The 24,222-nt window shown below is 46.4% G+C and overlaps 1 protein-coding gene and 1 long non-coding RNA gene across 2 annotated transcripts in view; both read left to right on the top strand.

Annotated features, from left to right (window-relative positions):
• Positions 1-506: 506 nt before the first annotated feature.
• Positions 507-1,767, top strand: LOC136368276 (uncharacterized). Its single transcript, XR_010744816.1, has 2 exons — positions 507-669; positions 996-1,767. It is a non-coding gene; the product is annotated as an uncharacterized lncRNA (long non-coding RNA).
• A 6,934-nt stretch (positions 1,768-8,701) lies between these two features.
• LOC136368360 (rho GTPase-activating protein 39-like) overlaps positions 8,702-24,222 on the top strand; it is a 55,248-nt gene continuing 39,727 nt past the window's right edge. The window contains exon 1 of the mRNA XM_066330513.1: positions 8,702-8,817. Coding sequence (XP_066186610.1) covers positions 8,807-8,817 — 11 coding nt within the window. The 5' untranslated portion in view covers positions 8,702-8,806. The remainder of the gene's footprint in view (positions 8,818-24,222) is intronic.

The following is a 24,222-nucleotide window of genomic DNA, read 5'->3' as shown; positions in this document are numbered from 1 at the left end:
CGCGGAGGAGGCGAGGGGTGTTTTTTGAGTTTCGCGACAAGGCACAATTAAAAGCTGTTCATTTACTACGTCAAAATCTCTTTCTTTAATCCTCTTGCACCTTACTTCGGTCCAATTAACTGATTTTCAAACTGTTTCCTGAAATATTACGTGATTTAAAATTTGAGGGGTCTGTTTCTGGGTTCAGTGAGCCTGCATCGTGCAAATCTGTCCCTTTTGCCGGGATAGAAAAATTTCCTCGCTGTTGTATGCCTTCATTCGTGTATAACTTTCCGTTCCGTTCTTCTCCCCTACCTACTTAAAATAATAGAAGCGGCCAGAGGTGTCACTCTACTCGGAGGCTGCGAGTCTCGGTGGTCACAAAACGGTGTCAGTGGTAATGCGCATGCTTCAGATAGAGCGCGTCGGCATGTTGTTGTACGGAAAGGAACAAGAAGCAGCCCTTCTGCTGTACGAAAGGTCTTCGAAGGGTTCCGCCATTTTGTTATTCGGACGGCCGTGCTGCACATGCGCAGCGCTACTGAAGGACACCGCCCGATTCTGCCCCGCGTTTAAAATGTGTTACCTGCAGGGGGCAGCTGCCTGGGCCGCGGCGCCTCTTTATATGACCGAGGGGAACCTCTGCAGGACTCAGCGAGCCACGCGCGGGGGCGAGGGAGCCCGGAAAAGGTTCGCCGGGACTTGGCGCGGGGTTGGTCATGGGCTCAGCGGGGCCGAGCGCGGCTCCAGTTTCAACGGGACTACCCGCGGTTTCTGCGGGGGGCGGGGGCAGTCACACGATTTGGCACTGGAACCTCTAACTTTCTCGTAACTTCATAAAATACGTGGCACGCAGGAGCAAAGAAGCTGTAACTTCATCTGTCCTTATGTAGATTCTGGGAAATTTTTTAATTACCCTGAGCAATAAATCTCTTATTTCTTGCTTGGAAACCAAATGAGAGTGCAATCCTATCAAAATCTTTACATTACAATAAACTTCCCGTTGTTATTTTTAGATTTTTGGACCCAGTCTCACTTCCTTCGGTGCCTGCAGAGCCCTACGGACAGGGCCCGCTCCGGCAAAGCTGCCGAGTCTCTTGAAAATGTCCGTGCACCGAGACTGGGAGGGAAGGGCTTTGGAACTTCAGCTGCGGGAAAGGAGTTGCATTTCAGGGAATGTTGTCCTGTTCCTGCCGTGTTCAGCGCCCCGCATGGAGCCGCAAACTGATCAGTGCCCAGAGCTCCAGGTTTTCTGGGGGATAAAACTCACCTGCGCGGAGCACCTGGGGGTGGCAAAAATCCTCTCTCCCGGCCCTATTTTAATAACCTCTTTAAGACCTCCTGGTGATATAAAATTCCGTTCTCAGAAAGGATAATTTGGAGGAGGCATAACGTGGCTTCCACCTCCTTGGACAAAGCCTTCCCCATCTCCTCTAGCCCCAGCCTCTCACCAGTTTTATCCCGTGAACTGGCTGCAGCATTCTGAATTTTTGTTTCTTCTGGAGCTTTTCCTCGAAAGGTTTCGTGCTTTCATACTCCGAGTTTTCTGTCCGGAGTCTTTCCTCGAGAGGCTTCATGCCCCGTACTCCGAGTGGAGTCCCGCGGCGAGCCGCGGAGGCGTCAGGCCGGGCCCGGCCGCTCTCCTCCTCTGACCCTCTTCGCACCCCAGCAGAGTTCAAAGAGTCCTCGTCTGCTTCAACATCACGAGCTTGTAGAAACGTCGTGGTCACCATTATGCAGAGGATAAATGGGTCACAGAATAAATGAATCAATATGATTCCAACAGAAGGCGTTTATTGTTTACAATTCATGGCAGATATAGATACTAGGTTTACTGTCCATGTGGACACACATCTCTGGGTTGGCTAAGCTGCTTCTTCATGAGGCTGGCACACATCCTTCAGGACATCCAATTGGTCAAGCGTCCATCATCACATTGTGCTTCTCCTATCTATTGTTTATGTTTTTTGCAGACAGTTTCTCAGGCTCTCTGCTCCCATCTTTGATCCTGTTGTTTTCCCAGTAACCTTGATGAATTCCTGAGAGCTCTAATAACAAAACTGCAGGTGGTTTGGTAAGATTATTCACAACCGGTTTGGCTGGTGCATCAGAATGGCTGTTATACAGATACATTGCTACAAAAGAACAGCTTTCAAAGGGGTTTGCCTGAAGCCCAATACCTCCATGCTGAGGGGAACTCAGCTTGCCTGCACAGGAGGACATTGAGCATTGCAATGCTGGCAATAACCAGTTTGGAAACTTCACTTCTACAGTTACATGGTAGAGGAAAGAATTTGCTTATGTTCCCCCTCAGTTCAGCAGCAACATGGCTGGTCCTCAAACCCTTGACTGTATAAGGATACCAGATAAAGAGTTATACTTCTAGTGGTCATTATAGGATTTCTGGTTTCAGTATGTATTAGTAAGCAGGTGGTATGCAGGGAGAGCTCAAGACAATACCTGATAGCAAAAGGGGTTGAATTTTTAAAAATGAAATCTGTTTTATTTTATAGAAAGAAATAACAACAGTAAGAAATAACAACATACAAAAATTTCAGATCAGGACGCCAATAAACAACAAAATGGAAGATTTTTATTTTTTACTTAAGAAGAACAGTATGAAAAACGAGGTTCACTTTCTTAGAAAAAATTATAAGTTTAATAAAAAATAGACAATTAGGAGACAGAATGAAAGCAAATACACTTTCTTGGCTAAGGGTGCCTGGCACTAAGCCAGCCAGCACACCCACTCCTTCAAAATCCTTGCTTTTAAGGATTAACCTTTTACATATGAATTTTTCTAACATTCTTTTGAGTCCAGATGTTCCCTTGGACTTTGGCCCACCTTTCTTCTAAACTTGCCCCACTGTACCAAATTAACATTTTATTAGGTAAAGTCCTTGTTGGTGCCTGGTAGTCTTTCTTACACCAGGAGATCAATGAATTCTTTCTTGTAGCTTTTGTTCCACCACTGCCTCCATCTAATCAATTCAGGAATGTAGGAGGATTCTCTCCCTGTATCTTCTGGTGAGAGTTTGATTCAGTTTTGGTCAACTGGTTTGACTGGTTTTAAATGTTACAAAAAAATCTTACAACTCAAAAAGAAAATATAATATTCATCACATTTCTAAGACTGTTTGTAATAAAGGAAAATACGTAATAATAGAAAGTAATAAAAGAAAGTTAAACTTTCTACATTATACATATAGCATTCGTTTTACTATTTGTGAAAAGCCAACTATATAATATGCATTTATAACAACAGGAATAACGGGATGAAGCTGAGAATACTTAGGAAAAACACCTTGGTGGGATTTCAGATATATGTCTGAATGGTCACCCCAGAGACAACAAGGCCAGAAAGAAATACCCTCAGTGGCTACTCTCCTCATTCTCATTCCAGTGCTTGCCAAATCATCCATCAGGCCAATACAGGTTCCTAACTGTCAAAACACCACTCACTTTTGTTCCATGCCAATTTAATGAGCTGATGGGGTCCATCCAAGCTCAGATGAACAGCAGAGCCAGAACTCAGAGCAACAAGAGAAGCAGGACTTGTTGCATGGGGGGCCCTTGTCTCAGTTCAGTCATTTCACCCACTGCACCCTTCCTTCCCATCCAAGGGCATGTTGACATTGTATCTAATGCCCTTCCTCTCTTGGCAGCTCTCCTCAAAAGGACACAACTCTCCTTTGCTGTCGGGAGATGTTACCCATGCTATCTAATTCCATGGCTGTGTCAGTAGCCAGGGAGCCACCATAGCAGGGAAGATGGCAAAAACTCCCCTGTATGTTTTTACTCACAATCTGTTTTGGAAGGCAGGAGGGGAAACAAAGAGCATTTGCTGCTCCATCTGTTTCTGTGTCCCATGCTGCACAGTTGGGTTACAGCCAGCTGCTGCATTGCCAAGCAGTAACGCGATAGCACTGCTGCTTACTCTGCAAAGGAGCTAAAGATAGTAAGGCAGAAAAAATTAGGACAGGATGATTTTTAAAAGGCCCCACTGCAGAACACCTGGCTAATTATATAAATTTACATCATGCCTGCAATTAAAAAAAAAAAAACCAAAACACAACAACCTGCTGGTTGGTGCTTAAAAACATGTATTTTTACAAATGGCCAAATACCTCCAACTATTATTTTCCAAAGGACTGTCCTGGGCTATTGAATACCATCATCTTCACAAAACAGACAGGATTAATGAAGAACAGGGGTGTTTTTTCTTTTCCTCATACTTCCTAAGACCATTTAGCAGAGAAAACTCTCACAGCAGACAATCCAAAGAACTTCAGCCATCAACACCTGCACCCAGGTCAGCCTGGTTCCATTCAATAAGGTCTTTGAGACACAGATATAAGATGTCTGTGCTGAAATACTGGGGAAATCACCACATATGTCTGCCCAGCTTGAACCTCTAGCTCCCTGATATGGAGTTACAGACATGTTGGTTGGGAGGGACCTTTGGTGAGCATTAGCCCAAACTCTTGCTTGAAATAAGACCGTCACTAATACTAGATCAGGTAAATCAGGCTTTGCATTGCCACACCCTGAAAATCTCCAAGGACAGAGATCACCCATCTGAGTGAACTGTGCCCCCCAATCAGCCTGGCACTTTATCTTTGTTGCAGCAAAGAGCTCCCCATGGTGAGCCTGTATGTAAACACTCATAGGAGTATCTGTGTAATAGCTTGACCTATTTAACACAGGGCTTTCACAGAATGTCTTTTGGTATTCTTGCCTCCCTTATCACAAGAGCACTCTGAGCTGCTCCTGTTCTTGCTCCCCCTTCCAGCCATGGGGGCCTTGGGTGCTGGATGCAGGAGAGGATTACAGGTGAGCTGGAGACAAGGTGACAGCATGACAGCACCATACTCACCATGCAAGAGGAGTAGAAAGTTTGGTGTCAGTAACCAGGGTCAGCCAGGGTCGAGTGACTGCTGACCCAGTGAGTGGGCCTGGCAGAAGCTTCATTGGAGTACAGCTGAGTTGAGGTCAAGGCTGAGGACCTGAGCTCAAATGCAGCTCAGGAGTAGCACAAGGAATCCTCAGTGAGACATCTCCCATCTTGTCCTCCCACCATTGCTGGTGCCCTGGAAGGTGGATCCAAGGCTATAGCTGTACTGGGGCAGTGCTAGCTGTAAGCCTAGCCACATAGACCTTGCCAAGCATTTTAGGCATCTCCTCCCAGTATCACCAGTCTCTCAACAAAAGGCTGTCGTTCCTGACTGGAGCTGTTACTCCACTCCTTGCTGGGTATGGAGACAGTTACTGTGGGTCTGGTGCTGGACTGGACTGGTTCCAAGCTGTGCAACACACTTTGTAAACAGAAGCAGAGCAAGGGCAGTGCCTGCTGGACCAAACCTCAAGGCCAACGTTCTGGCTGTGCACACACCTGTAGCATATCTGCCTGGGGATTGTTACAACTGTCAGCCTGGGACATAGGAACAGGACAGCAGCACTGCAATATTAAGTTCTCCATAGCTTTAGCATCACTGGTTCTTCCACATCCCCACATGAGGAAGACCTCTCATGCCAGGACCTCCACCTGCCATTTCCTGACATGGAGCACAGGAAGCTGTGTGATCAGATGAGCAGCTTTATGAAAGGGTGTATAACTCCAAATGCAGTTACTTCCACTTGGGAGCAGTATCTGAGGAGCAATTTGAACAAGATCTCAGAGAGCTGCCTCATTTTGCAGTTCTGCAGTGACAGTTATACAGTATATCCTTCAGCCAAGAATAGGCAACAGCAGGATGATTTGGCCTGGAAACATTGATCATATATCTCTTACCTCATCTTACAGTGGGGTCTGGTGTTCAAAGCCTTACAATTCAGGAAGGCTGTTTCTTCTTTTATTAGCAAAAGAACCAGGGCCCTCTGTTCACAGAGACACTGCAGTGTCTTTTCCATGCTCTCAAGTTATTTCACATTCATCTCCTGCTGCCACTTTTGGTGTATTGATAACAGGCCTTGTGACTAGTGGGCTTCATCTCCCAAGTATGTGTTACGGTGACCCACCTGTATCTCTGGAGGAGAACTGCCTGGTGTTATTGCACCAGGTAACACTAACAGAAGTTTTCCTTAGCCCCTGAATGTCTGAGCTGTGAAGGTCTCTGAAAAAGTTCCCACAAAAAGAAGCTTTTCCTTTAGCTGCTTCATTTTTCCCCTCTGGAATTACTCACCCCTCCCTGAGTCACTAGTGTGCCTTTGTGCAAGGCACAGTCTCAGAGCTGACTGTTGTGCCAGATAATTGAACCGCCTATCACCCAGCTTTCCTCCCGCAGCAGTGGGGATCTCTACTCCCAAGAGTGTCCTTCACGTCAGCAGGTGTGTTACCCTTCTCTAGTGGGGAGGTTCTGCCTTCAAGGTGGCTTCCTTGCTTCCTTCCTTGCTCTGCATTCTGATGCCCTCCTGCTGTGCGACCTTTGTGCAGGTCAGCACAGAGCTGCCAGCTCATGAGTGGGACTGACCTGAAATGTCATGTCAGTGTGTCCTCTGTGTCCTTGAGACCCTCCAATTTGCCTGTTTTGGCCTGAAGAGAGACAGGATCTCTTAGTGCAGAATAACATCCCAGCTTGAGCTGCAACAGCCAAGCAACGATGTTTAGGTTCTTCAGCCAGGCCTGACAGAGGTGTAGGTGGAAAACAGCCTACACATTATCATCAAACCCTGAAATACACACAAAAAAATGAGAATGTTGCAAAAAAATTGAATATTTTGTCTGGTCCTTCCTGCAGCCAACTTCTCACTTATTGTGTCAGGTCACTCGTTTTGGGGGGCCCCGAACCTTGGGCTTCCAAAACCTCCCATGTTCCCCAGTATCTATTTTCAGCATGTCCAAAGGACCTTGCTAGGACAGAAAAGACAATCAAGCTGTTAAAATTCTTACACGGTAAGTCTGAGTCTACTGAAGCCCTTGAACAGAGACTATTGAGTTGCTATAAGCATTTTCCCAGTATTACGATTTCCCTGAGGACAGGTATAGCCTGTATTGGGAAAGGTAAGCAATATCTGTATCTCCACAAGGAGGGATGCCAATTTAACCATGGTAGAGCTACACCAGCAAATTTTTGTTTTCAATGCAGACCTGGTGTAACTCCTCCTTTCCTTCCCTGCTAGCCTGTGCCTCAGTCCCTGAGCTTTGCAGTCCCACAGAACTCAATTTCTCCATCCTGCTTTCCCACAGCACCTCAGGCATCTCCAACAGCTTCACAGCCCCTGTGGGGGCCCCACTGGCCCTGGCTGCAGGGACACACTCTCCTCCTCTCTGCCCTCCCATCCCGTAAGCACAGTGCCACTGTGTGACCAGCCCACAAAAACTGCGGCCATGATCTCACTGTCTCTCTATTTGCTGTTTAAAAATGCAGTTGGACTTTCATGAAAATGTCTTCAGATTAAGTTACCCTCAATTTCTCAATAGTGCCAAAACGCCATTTCCAAAGTGAGCGCAGTGTTGCACTGGGTGGGATCCTGACCATTGGCTTGCATGGGGTCATTAATAAGCTGAATGGTCTAATTTCTTACTGTAGCAGACATTTCCTCCCTGGTGTGACATGGGCCCCAAACCGTTCTGTTAGTGGCAAAATCCACCAAGTATCTGTCAAGTCTTGCACCCTCAGTTATAAAGTCTGAGGAATCTGGGCAGCTCAACCCCCAGGATTTGCTTCCAGATGGGAATGTTCCTATTCTGGAATAACAGGACCGATTAAAAGATTTCTTGGGAGTAGTGCCACATTGCAACAATTACTGAGATAGTAATAGCTCTTCTGTGCCACCATGCCAAATGACTTACTTCATAACAGTGGCTGACAGAAGCTGATCTAGCAGGGCTGACCTTTAGAGCATCACTTGTTTATTCAGACTACTTATGCTGGCCGAGGAGCAGAGCTCTACTTGTTCTTTAGGTCTCTGAACCTATGCTGTTTGTACACCGCTGGTGGATCTGTGCATCTGCTGGAGACTCAGCTGATGTTCCTGCACAGCTTTGACCAGTCTATTATGTGTTCAGGATAGAGAAGAAACAGAAAGTCCACAAAATCTGTCCAGACAAAGTTGCTGGGCAGAAAAGAGAACACATCTGGGCAAACCAAGAGCATGGCAGCCTTACAGCTCAGGCTGACCCAAATGTCTGTACTTTCCCACCTGGAAGCCACGACAGCATCCAGCATTGGCAAAAGAACTTTTCCTCTCTCAATGCTCCAGGCTGGTTCAAGTCCCCCTTGCCACTTTCCATCCATGCTCTTGAAAGATGTCGGGAGTACCAGAGGGCAGACCAGAACCAATAAAGCCCCACGTGCTCAGGGCAGCGGGAGGCAGCGTCGGTACAACACCGTTCACCGGGGCAGCTGAGATCCAGCGGCGCGCGCAGCCCGCAACAGCAGCGCTGCCAAAGGGTCCCCAAGGCGAGGGCAGGATGTGACATGCCTGACTGCAGTTTTCCTCACAAAACAGATCACGACCGCTGACTTTTACCATTGACTTGTAGCTCAAATAAAGCTTCAGCGGCTCCAAAACGGATGTCCCGGCTCCGCTTCCACTCTCCTTGTTTCCACCCCTCGGGCCGGAGCTCCGCGACGCCAGGGCTCGGCGGACTCGATCGCGTTCTGGAGCGGCCGCGCCCGCCACCAGGGGCTGCCCTCGGCCCGCGGCTCCGGCCTTACCGCCGGCATCGCCCGTTCCGCCCCGCCCCGTCCCGTCCCGTCCCGGCACAGCAGCCCCCGGCAGAGGGACCCGGGGAGCGGCCAGGGGTCCCGGGTCGGGGCGCACCGCCCCCGGGCGGGGCCGGCATCGGGTTTCACATCCTGCCCCGCTCGCGGGCAGAGCGGCCATGGCGGAGAGGTGAGTGCGGCCGCTGCGCACCTGTTGAGCTGCGAGAGAAGGGAAAGAGGCTTTGCTGCTCCGTGGGGCAGTGGGCCTGGACAGGGGCTGGGGCCGGCAGCCCCCCCCCCCCCCCCCCCCCCCGGCTCGGGTGGACGCGGGGCCGGGCAAGCCGGCGTAGCAGGTGAAATGCAGCCCGGCCGGGCCGGGCCGAGTCGAGCGGCCAGATTCGTGCGGGTGGTGGTCCCGGGCCGCCTCCCGTCGTACCGGGCTGTCTGTGGAGGGAACTCCCTCTCGCACCGTTCTAACTCCCGCCGGGGCTGCCGCCTGGGGCCGGGACTGTGCTGTTTGCGGCCTCCGAGCGAGGCCGGCGTCCGTGAGCTCGGCCGAGGGAAGCCGGCCCGGCCCTGACTCGCGGTCCTCCCTCCCGGCGCCTCCCCGGAGACCGCGGCCCGGCTCTGTCGGCTGCCCTCGCGGCCCCGACGACGGGCGGCTGGTCGGGAGCACGCCATGGTTTTGTGTCCGTCCTGGGCCGGGCTCGCTGGCACTGGACTGGGTGCCCCCGTAGCTTGTTTTCTTTCGCTTAAAAAATAAGCGTTTTAACAGAATGGTGGTGAAAATACCATCGAGCGTGGCTGTTTTACTGTGACAAGGAGAGAGTTCGGTCGTCTCCTGGAAGTGGCTAGGGAGCCAGGATCACCTGTTGGTAGTGAAAATGGAGGGCCGGGTAGCCAGGCTAGTTTCCCAGGCTGCATCCGGCTTCCGACAAACGCAGGCAGATTTTACGGCTCGGATGAATAACCCAATTGAAGGAGAATTCCTCCTGGTCTCTCTGCACCTGGGAAGTGTCGACCTGCAGTCCGCCAGAAGTGGTTAAATTAAGTTTGGTTCTGCCAGGAGGAACGTGCAGAGCCTGGCAGAGGCACCGTCCTCGCTGTTGCCGATGCCAGTTGCTGTTGCGCTGGTTTGCCGGTCTTTTTTTTTCATCCTAGGTTAAAAACTTGCCTGCTTTAAAATTCCTGCAGTGTGACTCCGTACAGGGATACCAGATTTCAGCTGGCTTCTCACATTCTCGTTGGCTGGAGGAGAGCTGCACTGTCATTTTGCTCAGTCCTTCATTGATGATATAAGGTGTTTGGAATAATTTTTTTATTTCTCCTATTTGAAGTTATTTATTTCTTTTTCCTTCTGTGTCTCCTGTAGCAGACCAGGGTTTGAGTTCATCTCTAAGGAGCATCTTGGGAAGGGATGGCAAATCTCATTGAGGGTGGCCCTAGAATACCAGAATTCAGCCAGAGCAAAATGATGAGCAGAGCCAGCATTCTCTCATTTTGTCAGCAGCAGCAACTCATAGCAGCTGCTTCTGCCTCCCTGCTTGTGGCAGCTGAAGGTGCTTGGAGAGCGAGGCTGTAGGTTCCTCATTTTGGCATAAACTCTAAAACCTGACAAAATCTTGTAGATTTGAGGCTATAATTCTGCTAGCTGGTGCAGAGTAGTACAGAGCTTTTTGTGCTGGATTTCACTGAGTTTTACCTGTGTATCCCTCACTGGCTGTCTCTTAAGTGCTTTTGAATTTGGTTTTGCTGGGTTGATGAGACAGCTCTTCCTGTCATTTGGATGGAGGCTATTTGGAGGGATGCTGAGATTGTAGCAGATTATAGGAATGCAGATTTAGAAGCCAGGGTTTTGGTCAGATAGTTCATGCGCCTTCTGTATTCACAACAGGTTTGCGTAGCTGAAACTGATATCTTGGCCTTAGCTGGGAGAACATAAGCTACAGTTCAATCTCAGTCCACAGGTCTGGTGCATTTTGTAACTGAGAGAATTTTATGATTGTCTTTGTGATGCAAAAGTCTGCTTTCAGTCTGATGCTGACTGGATTTGCAGCAGAAATCCTCAGGAGAGACATGCATGCATAACATGCCATGCAAAACTGGGCTTGCAGAGTGCTGTCTTACTTTAGGAAAACAAAAAGGAAGCCTCCCATTCAACTGATTACTTGATTTCTAGAAAATATAATGTGCTGTGGTGCAAAAATGAAAGGAGAGCCTGGAATTCCTGTAGTGAGGTGCCTATGGGGTAAGAAAATTTTGTGGATTTCATTGTCTTAGTGTCTGAGCTTTGAGGCATTTATAAAATTAATTTTGCCATTCTTTGGGGCTGCATTCACAGGTTTGGGGTAACTGTCTGATAGCAATCAGGTAAAGTTTTGTAAACCAGGGAACAAGGAGTTTTTTTCCCCTGAGAGCCATGGTGGGGAAGAGTTATTGTTGAGGGACTGTGGGAAGAGCTTTTAGATACATAGAATCGACTTTAATGGAATTACTTCTGCAATTAAAGGCAACAAAGCATAAACACCTGTAGGATTCTGACTTCTTTGGCCTGTGAGGCTGCGTTGTTTTTCTCTGCTGGCACTGCCATTTAATAAATATTATTAACCATTTTTTGAAGTCCTATGTGTCATATCTATATTTCCTGATTGGTAAATGCTTTAATAATGACACTACTTGGTTGGCATTTTACTTACAGAGGAGAAAGCTTTTCAGTTTGGACTTGCTGTTTTAGCAGCATGCTTTTGGCTGTTTGAATTAAACAGCCTCAGGATGGGTGCAGAGGGAGATCTTCCAGCCTACCCAGAAATACTGAGGTTGAAGTCATGTTAGCTGGGTGGAAGGACTAGGAATGGTACTGAATGTGCTTGTTCAGCAGGAATCTTGCTGTTCTGGCTGGCTATTTTAATTTGATTAATAGAAAACGCAAGGGTTTGATGTGTTTTGTTGTGATTACAATGAGGACTGTTATTGAATCTTGAGTTATTTTAGTGTAGTTTGTTGTTTTTAGTGAATTCAGATTAATTTAGGCTTTAATTTGTGTTCACATGATTACCACTTTCCATATTTATAGCAACTTTAATTTAGGAATGAGTGAAAACTTTGACACTTCGTCAGCCTGTCCTGGAACTGCTGATGGGCTCTGTGTGTCTGGACTCAGCCATGGCTTTGCAGCAGAGGGGTCTGCTGGTTTTGGCAGGGCACCCAAGCCCCTCACTGTTGTGCAGTGCAGAGCCTTCCACATCCTCTGAACTGGATCCATGCTTGCTATTCTGGTTTACTGTCTTCTTAGCTGGCTTAAATAAGGCCATGAATAAACATGTCTTCTCTGTAGCTAACTTTGACTGCCAGAGAAGCCCGTGCCCCCCAGCAGGTCATCTCACTCTTGTCTCTGCTGGATGAGCCTTTTCTTGGGTGGGCTGGATTGTGGTAGTTCACTTGGCAGTAAATTACCTGCGATAGCAAAGGTCTCTGTTAGCTCTGTAAAATCAGTTGAAATAGGTGCAGGTGAGAGAAGTTACTAGCAGGCCTGATCTCTGCCATATACTTGTTCCTGTCATCACCACTCCTCTAAATATGCCACTGAGGTGGTAAGTTTATCAGGGAAGATACTTTAGAATGAAATGGTTTATGGGTGACTGGCTTTAAGTGAAGCCAGGAGTTTGTTTTCCTCCAGTAGCTCTTCTGGCAGAAGGAGAAGAGGGGCTGTAGAGACAAAGTGGTTGTCCTGTCTACAGTCACTACCAGAACCTTTTCAAGCAGCTTCCATCAGCAGGTCCAGCATGGCCTGGAGCTAGCTCCTAAGAGGCAGTTAAGCCTTCCAGTGTTTGACTGTGCAGATAAAGCTTGGTGTCTGGGAAACACCTTCAGACATATCAGTCTTCTGATGGAAACTAATCAGAAGTTCAAAGGAAAGGAGTGTGTTCTCCTTCCTGTAGTCTCTTTTTCCAGTGTTTCCATCCATTCCTGCTGTACTCCCCAAATGGCTTTCTCGGTGCATGATGCAATTAGGAGGAGATGCTTGCAAGCATCTTTGCATTTTTTGCAGAAATTGCAATGTTTCATTTAGGCTCTATCAGTCCTTCCCAAGAGGAGTGCAATTATTTGTGCTTTGTTGTGATGTGTATATGCTTGTGTTTCTATGAAAAGCCCTCAGGCAGATTCAAATAGTTCAGGAAGTGCCTCTTATTTGTAATAAAAAGAAATTCTGGAACAGACACTGGAATTTGGTTTTAGTTGGATTCATAGAAGTTTTCTGAATTCTGTTGTCATTACTTACATATTTGATGTTAATTCCTGCCTTTGCCAAGGAAGGCCATTACCATGTAGGAAAGACACCTTTAATGAACAAATAATTTCTTGTACTTTTTATTAGCTCAGCTGTGAATATCCATTGAAGCAAGCTGTCTGATGGGTTTTATGCTTTTCATGAGGAAGAGTAATCTGCTTTGGACAGTTTCTTAAAGTGGTCCATTCTTGGAGTGGCAGGAAAGTATTGACTAAAGCAGCAGCTGTGAGGTCCATCTGGCTTATACATCTGGAAGAGGCATGGTAGGTCAAGAGAAAATTCTTTTGCAATTGGTCCTTGTCTCGTGGGATGTTGGAAATACCATTACTTGGCATGTATTCTCTCATACTAATTACTTTCCAAGAGTTTGAGGTTACTGCTGTAAGGATTAAGTGTTTTTTATTTCCAGTTGAGCGTAGCCCACTAAATTCCAATGTAGCTGGTGTCAGCTATCTTCCAGCTACTCTCCTAAGCTTTTTTCTTTGTGCATTGTTGGCTGCCATTTTTTGTTTATGCAGCTCACCCAGCCAAGAGATATTTGGAAAACTTAAAATGAGGATGCTGGAGGTCCAGGTCGTTTGCTTGCAGCAAAGCATGGGAGAGGGAAAGGACTCTTGTGATTCCCAGGCCGAGCGTTGGCAAGGCAAGGAGATGTGGCCTCCCCCTGTTACATGCTTTAGGCAAAACAAAGGGCTTGAGTTAGACAATACCAGCTTTAGAAAATTCTTCCTGAAAAAGGTACAATGGAAGATCAAAGTGCTTGAGATGCTGATTTTTTTTTTATTCAGGCTCTTTTGTCTCTTTGCATTTTAGGTCTTACCTGAAATTCCAGCAAAGGGTCTATGCTGCACAGTGCTAGAACTTCTGAAACAAAGAGGTCTTAATAAAATTATTTGCTGGCATCTTCATAAACCACTAGAGGCAAATAGAAGTCTGCTTTTACAAGGAGGGTGTATTTTCTTAGCCCCCTTGTATTCTGCTTGTGCCCAGCTCCCTGAGCCAAGCCAAAGCTGCACTTTGCCTTCCTCAGTGGCAAGTGCTTGGACACGGATGAAGTGAAGATGAACAGGGAGCACCCCAGACTTGCTGTGTGTTCCTGTCTCAACTTGAAGCAGAACAGTCCTGGGCCTCTTTAAACCAATGGGTTTTTTTAGCTGCAGGGTTTATGATCTACCAAAACTAAACAAGCCTAGAAGGAGGGGTCCCCCACACAAACCTGTGCTGGGTTCACTTGTGTGTGTATAACTTCACAGCTGTGGGACACTGCCTTGAGGCACTTCGCTGTGACGCATGGGGCTGTTTCCTGCCTGGGCAAACAAGGTTGCTGCTTTTTGCCTGGAAACCTGTTATAGAGGCAGAAAAGACTCAATATAGTGGGATTTTGTGTTGTCATGGACACCATAAACTTGTGGCCCAGAGCCGGGTGCATTGTAGCAGGGATAGCCTCTTTGTTCTGTAGATCTGTTTCTTGTGTTTGCTTTTGCTTGTGTCATTCATCTGGGAAAAAAATAAACAAAGAGGCTTACTGTCTCCATCACTAGTGATACCAAGAAAATCTCTGCACAGTGCTGCCTGATGAGCTGAAACTGAGCTGAGCGAATCCCCTTTAACTACATGGAGTTCAGCTGTCTTGATTTTTTTCTGACTCTGAGGTAGTGCAGTGTGTTGGTTTTGAGCTGCCAGGGCTCAGGTTAGAAGGACAAATTGGTGTAAAATACTTCGAGTCACAGAGAAAAGTCAGAGCAAAACTTACAGGAGACTTTATAGCTGAATAATTAAATACAGGCCCAGAGAATGCAGTGGATGAGCTGTGCTGTGTAGGCTTGCTTGGCAAGGTTCCTCTGCACTGGCTGGAGTGCCTCGCATATTGTGGGAACTCCTACCTGGCCATCTCACCTGCTCCAGCACCTGCTTCTCATGGCCCTGCTAATCTGCTGGCACAGTTGTGCCCCACTACATAGTCTTATCTGGCTTGTCCCCTGTATGCTGTTGGTGCCATATCAAGTTGCTGTTGGTGGGAAATATCAAGTGTAGGGCTGTTTCCAGACATAAAGTAAGGTGTGAGTGGTCACATAGTGATCTAGGCACTGTGTCTTCCATATAGGTGTTTCAATAGTAACCCAAGGTTCAGCTGTTAGTTTCAACATGGTCAGTTTGCTGTAAAATGATAAATGCCGTATGTGGGCCTCTTCTGGTCCTGAACCCATTTCTTGCTTGTGTATATTGTACATAGTCCTTTGATATCTACAGCTATCCAGCTTGTATCAACTACATTGTTTAACTCTTCTTGGCTCCCTAAATCAAGTAGTTATGTTTGGGATTTTTTTAGTAGACCTTCCAAGTATTGCTTTAAACTGGGGTGAGAGGAGAAGCTCTAAGTGTTTTATGAGTTCTTGATCGTCACCAATAGACATGAAGTGAAGCAAAGAGAGACGGTGAAATAGTAGCTGTGAGCTGAGGTGCAGAGCCTGGAGTGTAGCCAGCATGAGGAATGTTTAATGTAGGTCTGCAGACGGATGCTTAGCACGTTGTAATGTAGAGGCATGTTATCTTAACAATTTATACCCTTGTGATACAATGAATAGTCTGGCTGGGGTATGGCTGAGCTGTATTTAATCAACCCAGTAAAAAGAGTGTGAAGGAAGTAGCACTGGGGCTTAAAGGACAACTTTGTTCTTGGGTTGGTGCTGCCCTTGGGCTTTCATCTGCATCAATCCTAAGTTAGAGTACAAATGGCCAGAGAATTGCAGTTTTGGCTTGGAAAATCCTTAGGGAGTTTGCCCCTGAAGTAATCTACTCTAATTTTCATTAAATTAGTTTTAAAATCTCTGAAAAATGACAGTGAAAAGCAAATAGGCTCCTATTTGTGTAGAGGGTTTAGAAGCTGCTGAGGAAATGCGTGGTGGTGGTATGACAATCCAGCCTAAGTTCACTAAAGCTGTAATTTGAAATTAGTCTAAGACACAGGTTTAAGATTCTGGAGACTTCCAGAGTAGAAGTCTGTTTTGAGATGGCAATAAGCAGAAAAAATAAAAAGACAGTGATGATCTGGAGGTAAAGCTGTGCACTGCAAGAGAAAATCATCTGCTGTTAATTAGGAGGCTGAGATATCTCTGGGGGATTTGAGAAGCTCTACTGTCCTTGTGTGGTGAGTGCTAGGGGTGGGGAAAGAACGGGAGGGGGTCATGGAGACATACATTTTATCTTGGAGGGACGAAATCACTTACTATTTTCTCTTTAGAAAGCAAAGCTGCTGCTGGGCTGTGAGAGGTGTCTGTGTGTGGGGAAAGGCTTTTTGATAACCTGGTGTTCAGTGAAGTTGTACTTGCTTCAGGACTACAGGGAAGTTCACCTTGTGCTGGTTTGTCCACCTCACTTTCCCTGGAGCAGGAAGCAAAGACTTCAGGTGGGGAAGAGTGAACAGCACGGTGACCACCAAATGGTTTAGTGAAAGTACTCAGAGTTTAGCTTGAATTGCAAAAATGAACGTCTTCCAGTAGTTGTGCCCATCCCTGCTTGGCTTGGATGGCTCAAGTGGTGAGCTGTGCTTGAAAGGTGTTGGTTTTGAGCTGCTGTAGAGTCTCATTGGGGAGGAGCAAAATTTTCTATTTTAGAGTGTCTCCTGATACAAGGTACATCTTGTACCCTGGATGGGAAATAAAATAGCCACTGCAGCTGGCCCAGATGGCTCTGTTACCCTGGTCTTGGCAGGGCACCTGGCGCCAAGTCCAAAGTGGAGCTGAGCCCCCAGGAATGGCACCTGGTGGGCCCTTGGCACCAGCAGAGGAGGGCATGCAGTTAATTCCTATTGCCTTGCTCCAGCCTCTGCTGTTTGCAACAGTAGCCATTTCTTCAAGCAAGGGCATGCGGTTGGTCAGAGAGCGGACAAATTTTTCGTGGAGCTGCCAGCAGTTCAGCTTTCTTGCCTTTCAAATTCCAGCTGGACCTGGCTTAAACCCAGAGGTTTTACGGACTTCAGAGATTTGAGGACTTTACATGAATTAACAGTATTTCCCAGAAATTACCATTTTGAGTCTGTTTCTTATGATAGGAACTTGTACAGCTTTGTCTATAAGTCTGTAGTTGTAAACCCTCCTGAATGGAGTGACTGTTTACCCTGGGAAAGGCAAAGTGAACTGTGGCATGAAGAGCTTTAACACTGAGATGTGTGATGTGTCTGTGGTAGAGCTTGGACTGCTCCATTGGTCCTCAGGGAAGTGCAGCCTGTCATTAGGAGTATGTGGGTCCATGGACAGAAAGCAGTATTAGGGTGGCTGGCTGTGAAAACTGAGTGCTGCTACAGGGCGCATTCATCCAGCCCCTCCTTGGGTGTGGCTCTGCTGTAGCAGAGCTCTCTGTGCTGCTCAAGTGCAGGACAGTATTGGGCTTCATCTTTCAACTTTACACCTGCTAAGCTGTGAGAGGATGAGAGAAGGAATTAACAGCTGAGAGATGCAATCATCATTTTTACTGTGCTTCAGGCAAGGATTGATCCATGTTTTTATTTTTTAGATTAAAACTTGTTGCTGACTGAACTTGTTTTGCAGTTTGTTAGCCATTGAGCCCAGCCTCTTGTCTCTTGCATGTCTCCTGCCAAGGTCCTGCTGGTCTCAATCTTGGCTACAGCTATGCGCTCAGTAGTGCTGAAAATAAACAAGGGAGAAGGTCCAAGCTGTGGAAATTCTTTGGAAGGGAAATGCTGTTGGAGGGTGCTACTCTCCTGGTATCCTGGTTGCCTTTTGATGTCATCCTGTATTCTTCCCAGGAAGGAGTAGCCTTGACCCCTCTACCTCTCACCTGTTGGGTGCCTCAGGAGGCGATTTGTTTGTGTAACGTGTTTCCAGCTGGAAAAACATCTAGGTTTGGGCATCTGGAAACTGTGAATATGCAGTTACCTGTGAAAACTCAGTACATATGTGCTGAATAGTCATAATAATGTGAAGCCTGGGGTTATGATGGGATCTTGATGACTGGCAGCATAAAAACAAAATAGACTTGTCTCTCTGGCCCAGAGCTGCTGTTTACTCCTGAGTCTGCTAAAAAGGGGCTGTCTGCTGTCTTCTAAGAGCCTTGAGATCTGTTCCTCCGGCTAAAGAGGAGTTGATAAGAACAGATGTGGCATGGGAATTATTTAGTGATGATATTGCCAGCTCAGAAGGAATGGTACCTCCACCAAGAGCAGATTTTTTGCTTGGCCTTTTAAAAAAAGACACAAAAAAAGGGACATGTGCAGGGGAAGGGCAGGACAGTGGAATGAGAAGGATGTTGACCAAAAAGGGAAAGTGGTATCCAAGCAAGAAGACCAAAAAACCTATCTATTTTAGCAGATTACATGTAAAATCAAAATAAGGTGGGCCAGATTGAGACTTTTGAGGAGTGAATTTGCCAAATATAATTGATTTTCAAATGCATCAGAAGCCTTTTGGAACTGGCAGCAGAAGATATTAAAGTGTGAGAGGCACAGAAGATAAAGCTATCACAAAAATTCTAAATCATTATTGGTTGTCCTGTCTCTGTGGAGGAGCTTTGCAAACTACAAGCTTGCTACAGAAGAACTGTCTGAGAAGTTGTCTTGCATTGAACATCAGTTGAAATAGCTTTGGAGCAAATAGAGGAACTGATAAGAAACTAAGGAATAGATAGCGTTTACTCAAGAGTGCCAAAGGATCTTGAATCTGAAATTGCTGAGATACTTTTATGTGTATCCTGCTGCTAAAGTGCTCTTCGTCCTCACTAAATTGGTGGTGACAAATGGAATCACATTTCAAAAGTTCAGAGTTTTGAGGAAATTGGGGAAGTAGCTCAGTGTTTGTCCAGGTGTGCTGCTAGGGAAGGGCAATGAAGAAGTCAGGGTTCTGAAGCTATGGCCAAGCACATCTACTTGGAGCAGTGTTAGCAGACCTATTGTAAAGGCAAGCCCTGCCTCTGCTTCATGGGCCTGCTGGAGGTGGAGTATGCTGAGAGCATCACCACTAGGCTTCGTGTATCTGTGTTTTCAGACAGCCTTTGGCAAGTTTGTCTGCTAAAGGCTTTTAAAAAAGAGTCTCCATGGGCATGGAGGAAGGATCTTGTTATGGACCAGGACCTGGTGAAAGCATAGACTGCAAAAGGTAGGGCTTACTGGTCGTTTTTCAGCCTAGGGAAGTCAAACAGCAAGACCTGAGAAACTGGTGCTGGGAGTATTTTGTTTGCACCTTATGGGTAACTCAGGTATAGAGCAATGCAGTAAATTCCCAGGTTTGCAGAGGATCCTCAGTTCCTTCAGTGGGTTGAATAGCTCACTGAAGGTGAGGAAATCCATAAGAATCTCACAGAACTGAGGAAGTGGACTAATACGTGACAGATAAGCTTCAGTGCAGGAAAACATGGTGAACAGGGGAAAATTACCTGTACTGGGCCTGTTTGATACTCAGCCTGGAACTAGTGGTTATAGCTTGAGAAGGAGCTTGGACTCATTGACAGTTCTCTGAAATCATCAGTTCTGTCTGTCCTGTTAGCCAAAGAAACCGGTCAATTTTGGTCACCATCAGCAAGTTAATACCAAAGCAGAGGGCATCAGTTTGGCCCTCTCTAACACTGTTCTGATTGCTGCACTGTGAGAAGAACAGTGGTGTTAGAGAGACTGCAGTAAAGATAATTAAAATTACAAAGGGGCAGAACAGCTGCCATATGAGGAGAGAGCATAAAATTTGTGACTCATTTGTTTAGAAAAGACTTGCATAGCAAGATCAAGGTATGCTTGATCATAGTCATGAAGATCATAGAATCAGAGAACTGGTTTGGGTTGGAAGTGATCTTTAAGATCCCTTCCAATCCCCTTCCATGGACAGGGAGATCTTTCACTAGGCTGGGTTGCTCAGAGATCCATTCAGCCTGGCCTTGAACAGCTCAGGAAAGAGGCATCCACAATTATTCTGGGCAAACCATTCCAGTGCCTCACCACCCTCACAGCAAAGAATTTCCTTCTAATATTTAATTTAAACCTACCCTCAATTTGAAATCCATTCCTCTTTGTCCTGTCACTACATGCTCTTGTAAAAGTCCCTGTCCATCTTTCTTGTAAGCCCCTTTTAGGAACTGGAGGGCTGCAATTATGTCACTCCTAAGCCTCCTCTTTTCCAGGCTGAACAAACCAAATTCTCTCAGCCTTTCCTCCAAAGAGAGATGCTCCCTCCCTCTGTCAAGTTGGTGGCCTCCTCTGACTGGCTCCACCAGGTCTGTGTCTGTCTGGTGCTGAGACTCCAGAGCTGGATGGAGCACTGCAGGTGGGGCCTCACCTGAGGGGAGCAGAGCAGAACCCTCTCCTTTGACCTGCTGCCCACTCTTCTTTTGATGCAGCCCAGGACGTGGTTGGTTTCTGGATGCCAGCACAACACAGGGCTGCTCTCATCTGTTCCTGCCCCAGTCTGGATCAATTACAGGGATTGATACCCAACCCAGGTGCAGCACCAGCATTTGGCCGTGTTAAACCTCATGAGGTTCCCATGGGCCACATCTCCAGCTTGTCCAGCTGCCTCTGGGTGGCCCTGTCCTTCATGTGTGTCATCTGCAAACCTGCTGAGGTCCGCTTGTTCCCTTCATGTACTAATGAAGATATTAAATAACATGGCCCAGTACGGACCCCTGAGGGGCCCACTTGTTGCTGATGCCCATTGGGACTCTGAGCTGTTGAGCACTACCCTCTGGATGTGACTGTCCAGTCACTTTTTTATCCATCTAACAGTCCACTCATCAAATCCATCAGTCTCCAATTCAGAGAGAAGGATGTTTTGGGGATTTGTGTCAAAGGCTTTACTAAGTCCAGATAAATGTCATCTGTGTCCCCCTCCCTACTGAGCTATGCCATAGTAGAAGGCCACTGGGTTGGTCAGGGAGGGACTTGCCCTTGGTGAAGCCATGCTGGCTGTCCTGAACCACCTCCATGTCCTTAGCAGAGCTTCCAGGAGGATATGTTCCATGATCTTCCCAGGCACAGAGGTGAGGCTGACAGGCTGGTAGTTCCCATGGTCCTTCTTCTACCCTTTAAAGGATGGGGACAATTTCCCCCTTTTTATGGATAAGTTGAATTTTTTCTACCAAGTCTTGTGGTCCTAGAACTACGGGCACTTGGTGAATCCTAAAGGAGATTAGTTTATAGCAGATAAGAGGAAGGCCATTTATTTACACAATCTGTATGACATCGATTTCAGTGTTCTTGGGGGTTGTGGCTGCAAAAGGCATCATCAGGTTGAAAAAGTATTTGGGTAAACTTAAGACAGCCAGTCTCAAATAGTTACTAGGAAGAACAGCCAGCCATGTGCCTTTAGCATCTAAAATACACATGTTGATTTTTGAGCAATGAGGTAGAAGATGGAGAAAGGGCATGATCAGCCTTATGTGTTTTGCTTAACAAAACCATTTGAGTGTTTCATCTGTAGGCAGAATGGAAGGGGCACTTGGTTTTACCAAAGGTACATGTCTTAGGCTCTTCAAGTTTCCAGAAACCAGTATTAAGTGGGAACATAAAATGGATGTGACATTTTGAGGACGAGCCAATATAGCTTTTGTAAACCAAAACTGAGTTACGTGACTCCACTGGTATTTGGAAGGTGTTTCCAAGTACATGGCAGGGGTGATCAAGTGGGGTGGTCTAGTGGACCTCACTGAAACATTTCAGCACAGGGTATCAAGGAAAAGTCCATCATGAGTGAATAAATGATTAAAACGTTGGCTGTAAAGATCAGGAGTAGATGGTGAAGACTTTATTGAGGGGGGAAGTCCTGGGGGAGCCAGGCTGGGATCTCTGCTGCTCACAGTGTTTGTAACCTATTGATAATGGGGATGAAGTTGTTGGCTGGGGAAGAGCAAGGAGGGAAGAAATCCTGAGAACTGAAATTCAAGAATGAGTTGAAGGTAACAGGTGGTTCTGGAAAGTATCAGCACCCTGTGTGTGCTCGGTGTTCAGCAGTGCTGTGGGAAGGGAGGTGGAGGCTGGGAACTGCAAAGAGGGAAGCGAAGGACAGAATAGCACAACACCATTGTGATCTGCTGCCATGTTGGATATTGAATGTCAAGTCATGCCATCTTGGAAGAGGCCTTGCTTTAAGTGCCTCTACAGTTTTTTGCTCTTGGTTGTTTGGTTTTTTGTTTGTTTGTTTTTGTTTTGTTTTGGTTTGGTTTTTGGTTTTTTGGGGGGGGTTTTGGGTTGTTTTTTGTTTTGTTTGTTTGTTTTTCAGTAGCAAATACTATACATTGGGTACATAGTATTTGGCAGATGAAAACTGTCTAGATGGATATCAAATAAAAAGCCACGTTGAATGTGGTCCAGGTTCCTGCCCCAATCCATCAACCATGCCATTGCAGAAGGACAGAGCATGGTGCCTGCTTTGATGTCTTTCTGAGTTTTTCTCTTTTTTGCTATCTTCCTTGCCACTGCTGAAAGTGAAAAGCTCAGTTTTGGACTGAACGCAAGCTAATAAATGTGTGGGTTTTGGTGGGAGAAAACAAACTTGTTTTGGGCACCAAATCAAGGAGTGTATTGTTCTCTCACCCCACTGTTCACTGTTACCATGTATAGCAGTTACTGCCATGGCAGCACATATTTTCATGAACCAGCCAAGATCTTCCAGGGCTGCAGCATAACTTCTGATACTTGCTCATTGTGATGCTATTAATAACTGTGTTTCCCCCCATCGTAGCCAGGAAGCTGCTTCTTCCTTATGTACCAAGTGCAAGGAATAAGCTCATTTTAAATCAATTGTGGGGAGAAGTGACACTGCGAATTTCCTTGTTGTTGTTGTTATTGTTCTGGAGATCCTGTCTAGTGCTGCCAGCTCTGCAGCCACCCACTGAGCTCTTTTGTCCCATTTATAAGAAAGTAAAGTCTCAATTTTCTTTTAAATTCCTTTTCTTTTTTTTCCTTTTTTTTTTGTTTCCCTTCCTCCTCCTTTCTTTAAACCAGGACAAACAGATGACACATATTTACTTCTCCAGCTATGCAAAGTAGCTTAAGTGTTTATTTCAGACTGACTTGGTCAAGGGAGGAACCTGGCGCAAATCAAACATAATCTGGGCCAGGCTCTGGTCTTCTGGTCTACATGATTTCTTTACTTATCTCCTGGTTATTTAAACAAGATAAACCCTGAGTATTTAAAATTGCAGCTCAACTGTTCTTGGCACTAGTTGAATTTATCTGTGTTTAAAACCTTAGAGTGCATTAGCATGACTGCATGAATCTGCTTTGAGTTGGAACTGTGTCAAAAATACCATCACCAGGATGGTGTTTTGGCCCCTTCTGAAGAGCTGTGGAAAAGGCAAAACCTGGGCTTTTTCTTAAGGTGATGGTTCCACTTGAGCCTGAGCATCTGAAGGGCTGCAATGGGTTCAAACTAGGGTCCTGAGTCTGTCCCCAGTTCTGGTTCTGGATGTACACAAGTCACAGCTGCAGTTCTCCAGTTTCATCTCTCCGGAGGCAGGAGTTGTTTTGCCACACCGGTCTCCTTTCATTCAGTGAGTTCACTTTCCTTCTGCTGAAGTGTAGTTATTAACTGTAAAACCTCCTTCCCTTTCCTTACCAACTTGAAAGTTTTTTGGCAGTCTTGAAACTTGCAGCTTTGGATGTTACTGTCTTTGATATTGCACTTTCCCTGATCTCCCTGACCTGCTGGACTTATAGCCTACTGTCATTGACTGAGAGAAAAAGATACAGTGAAAACAGGGAATTCTTCAACCTCCTTGGGGAGGCTGAAGAAATGAGCGTATGCCCTGCAAAAGATTTGTCCAAAGCAAGGAGTAATTGTGATGTCCACAGTGAGTGACTGCATCCTGCTTTTATTACTGCTCTCCCCATTTCTTGGGAGGGTCTGTTCAAGATAGTACCTCCAGAGGTGCTGCCAACGGCTGAGTCTTCCTGGGGAGATGGCACATGCTATACAGGACTATCTCCTTCTGCAGGCCAGCTGGTTTTTCCTGGGTATCTTCAAGACTGAGACTCTTTTTGAGAGCCTTTGGTGCTTGACAGAGTTATTTGTGCAAACTGCCTTCTTGTGGACTCTTGGTAATCATAGAATATGCTGAGTTGGATGGGACCCATCAGAGTCACTGAGTCCACCTTCTGGCCCTGCATAGGACACACCAGTTATCCCACCCTGTGCCTGAGAGTGTTGTCCAAATGCTTCTTGAGCTCAGACAGGCTTGGTGCTGTGGCTGGTACCCTGGGGAGCCTGTTCCAGTGCTTGGCCACTCATTGGGTAAAAAACTTTTTCCTGATAACCAACCTAAACTTACTTACTCTAACTCAGCTTCTTGCTGTTTCCTCAAGTCTGGAGA

The sequence above is a fragment of the Sylvia atricapilla genome, chromosome 16 (genome assembly GCF_009819655.1).
Source record: "Sylvia atricapilla isolate bSylAtr1 chromosome 16, bSylAtr1.pri, whole genome shotgun sequence".
Lineage (NCBI taxonomy): Eukaryota > Metazoa > Chordata > Aves > Passeriformes > Sylviidae > Sylvia > Sylvia atricapilla.
This window is presented reverse-complemented; position numbering and strand designations above follow the sequence as displayed.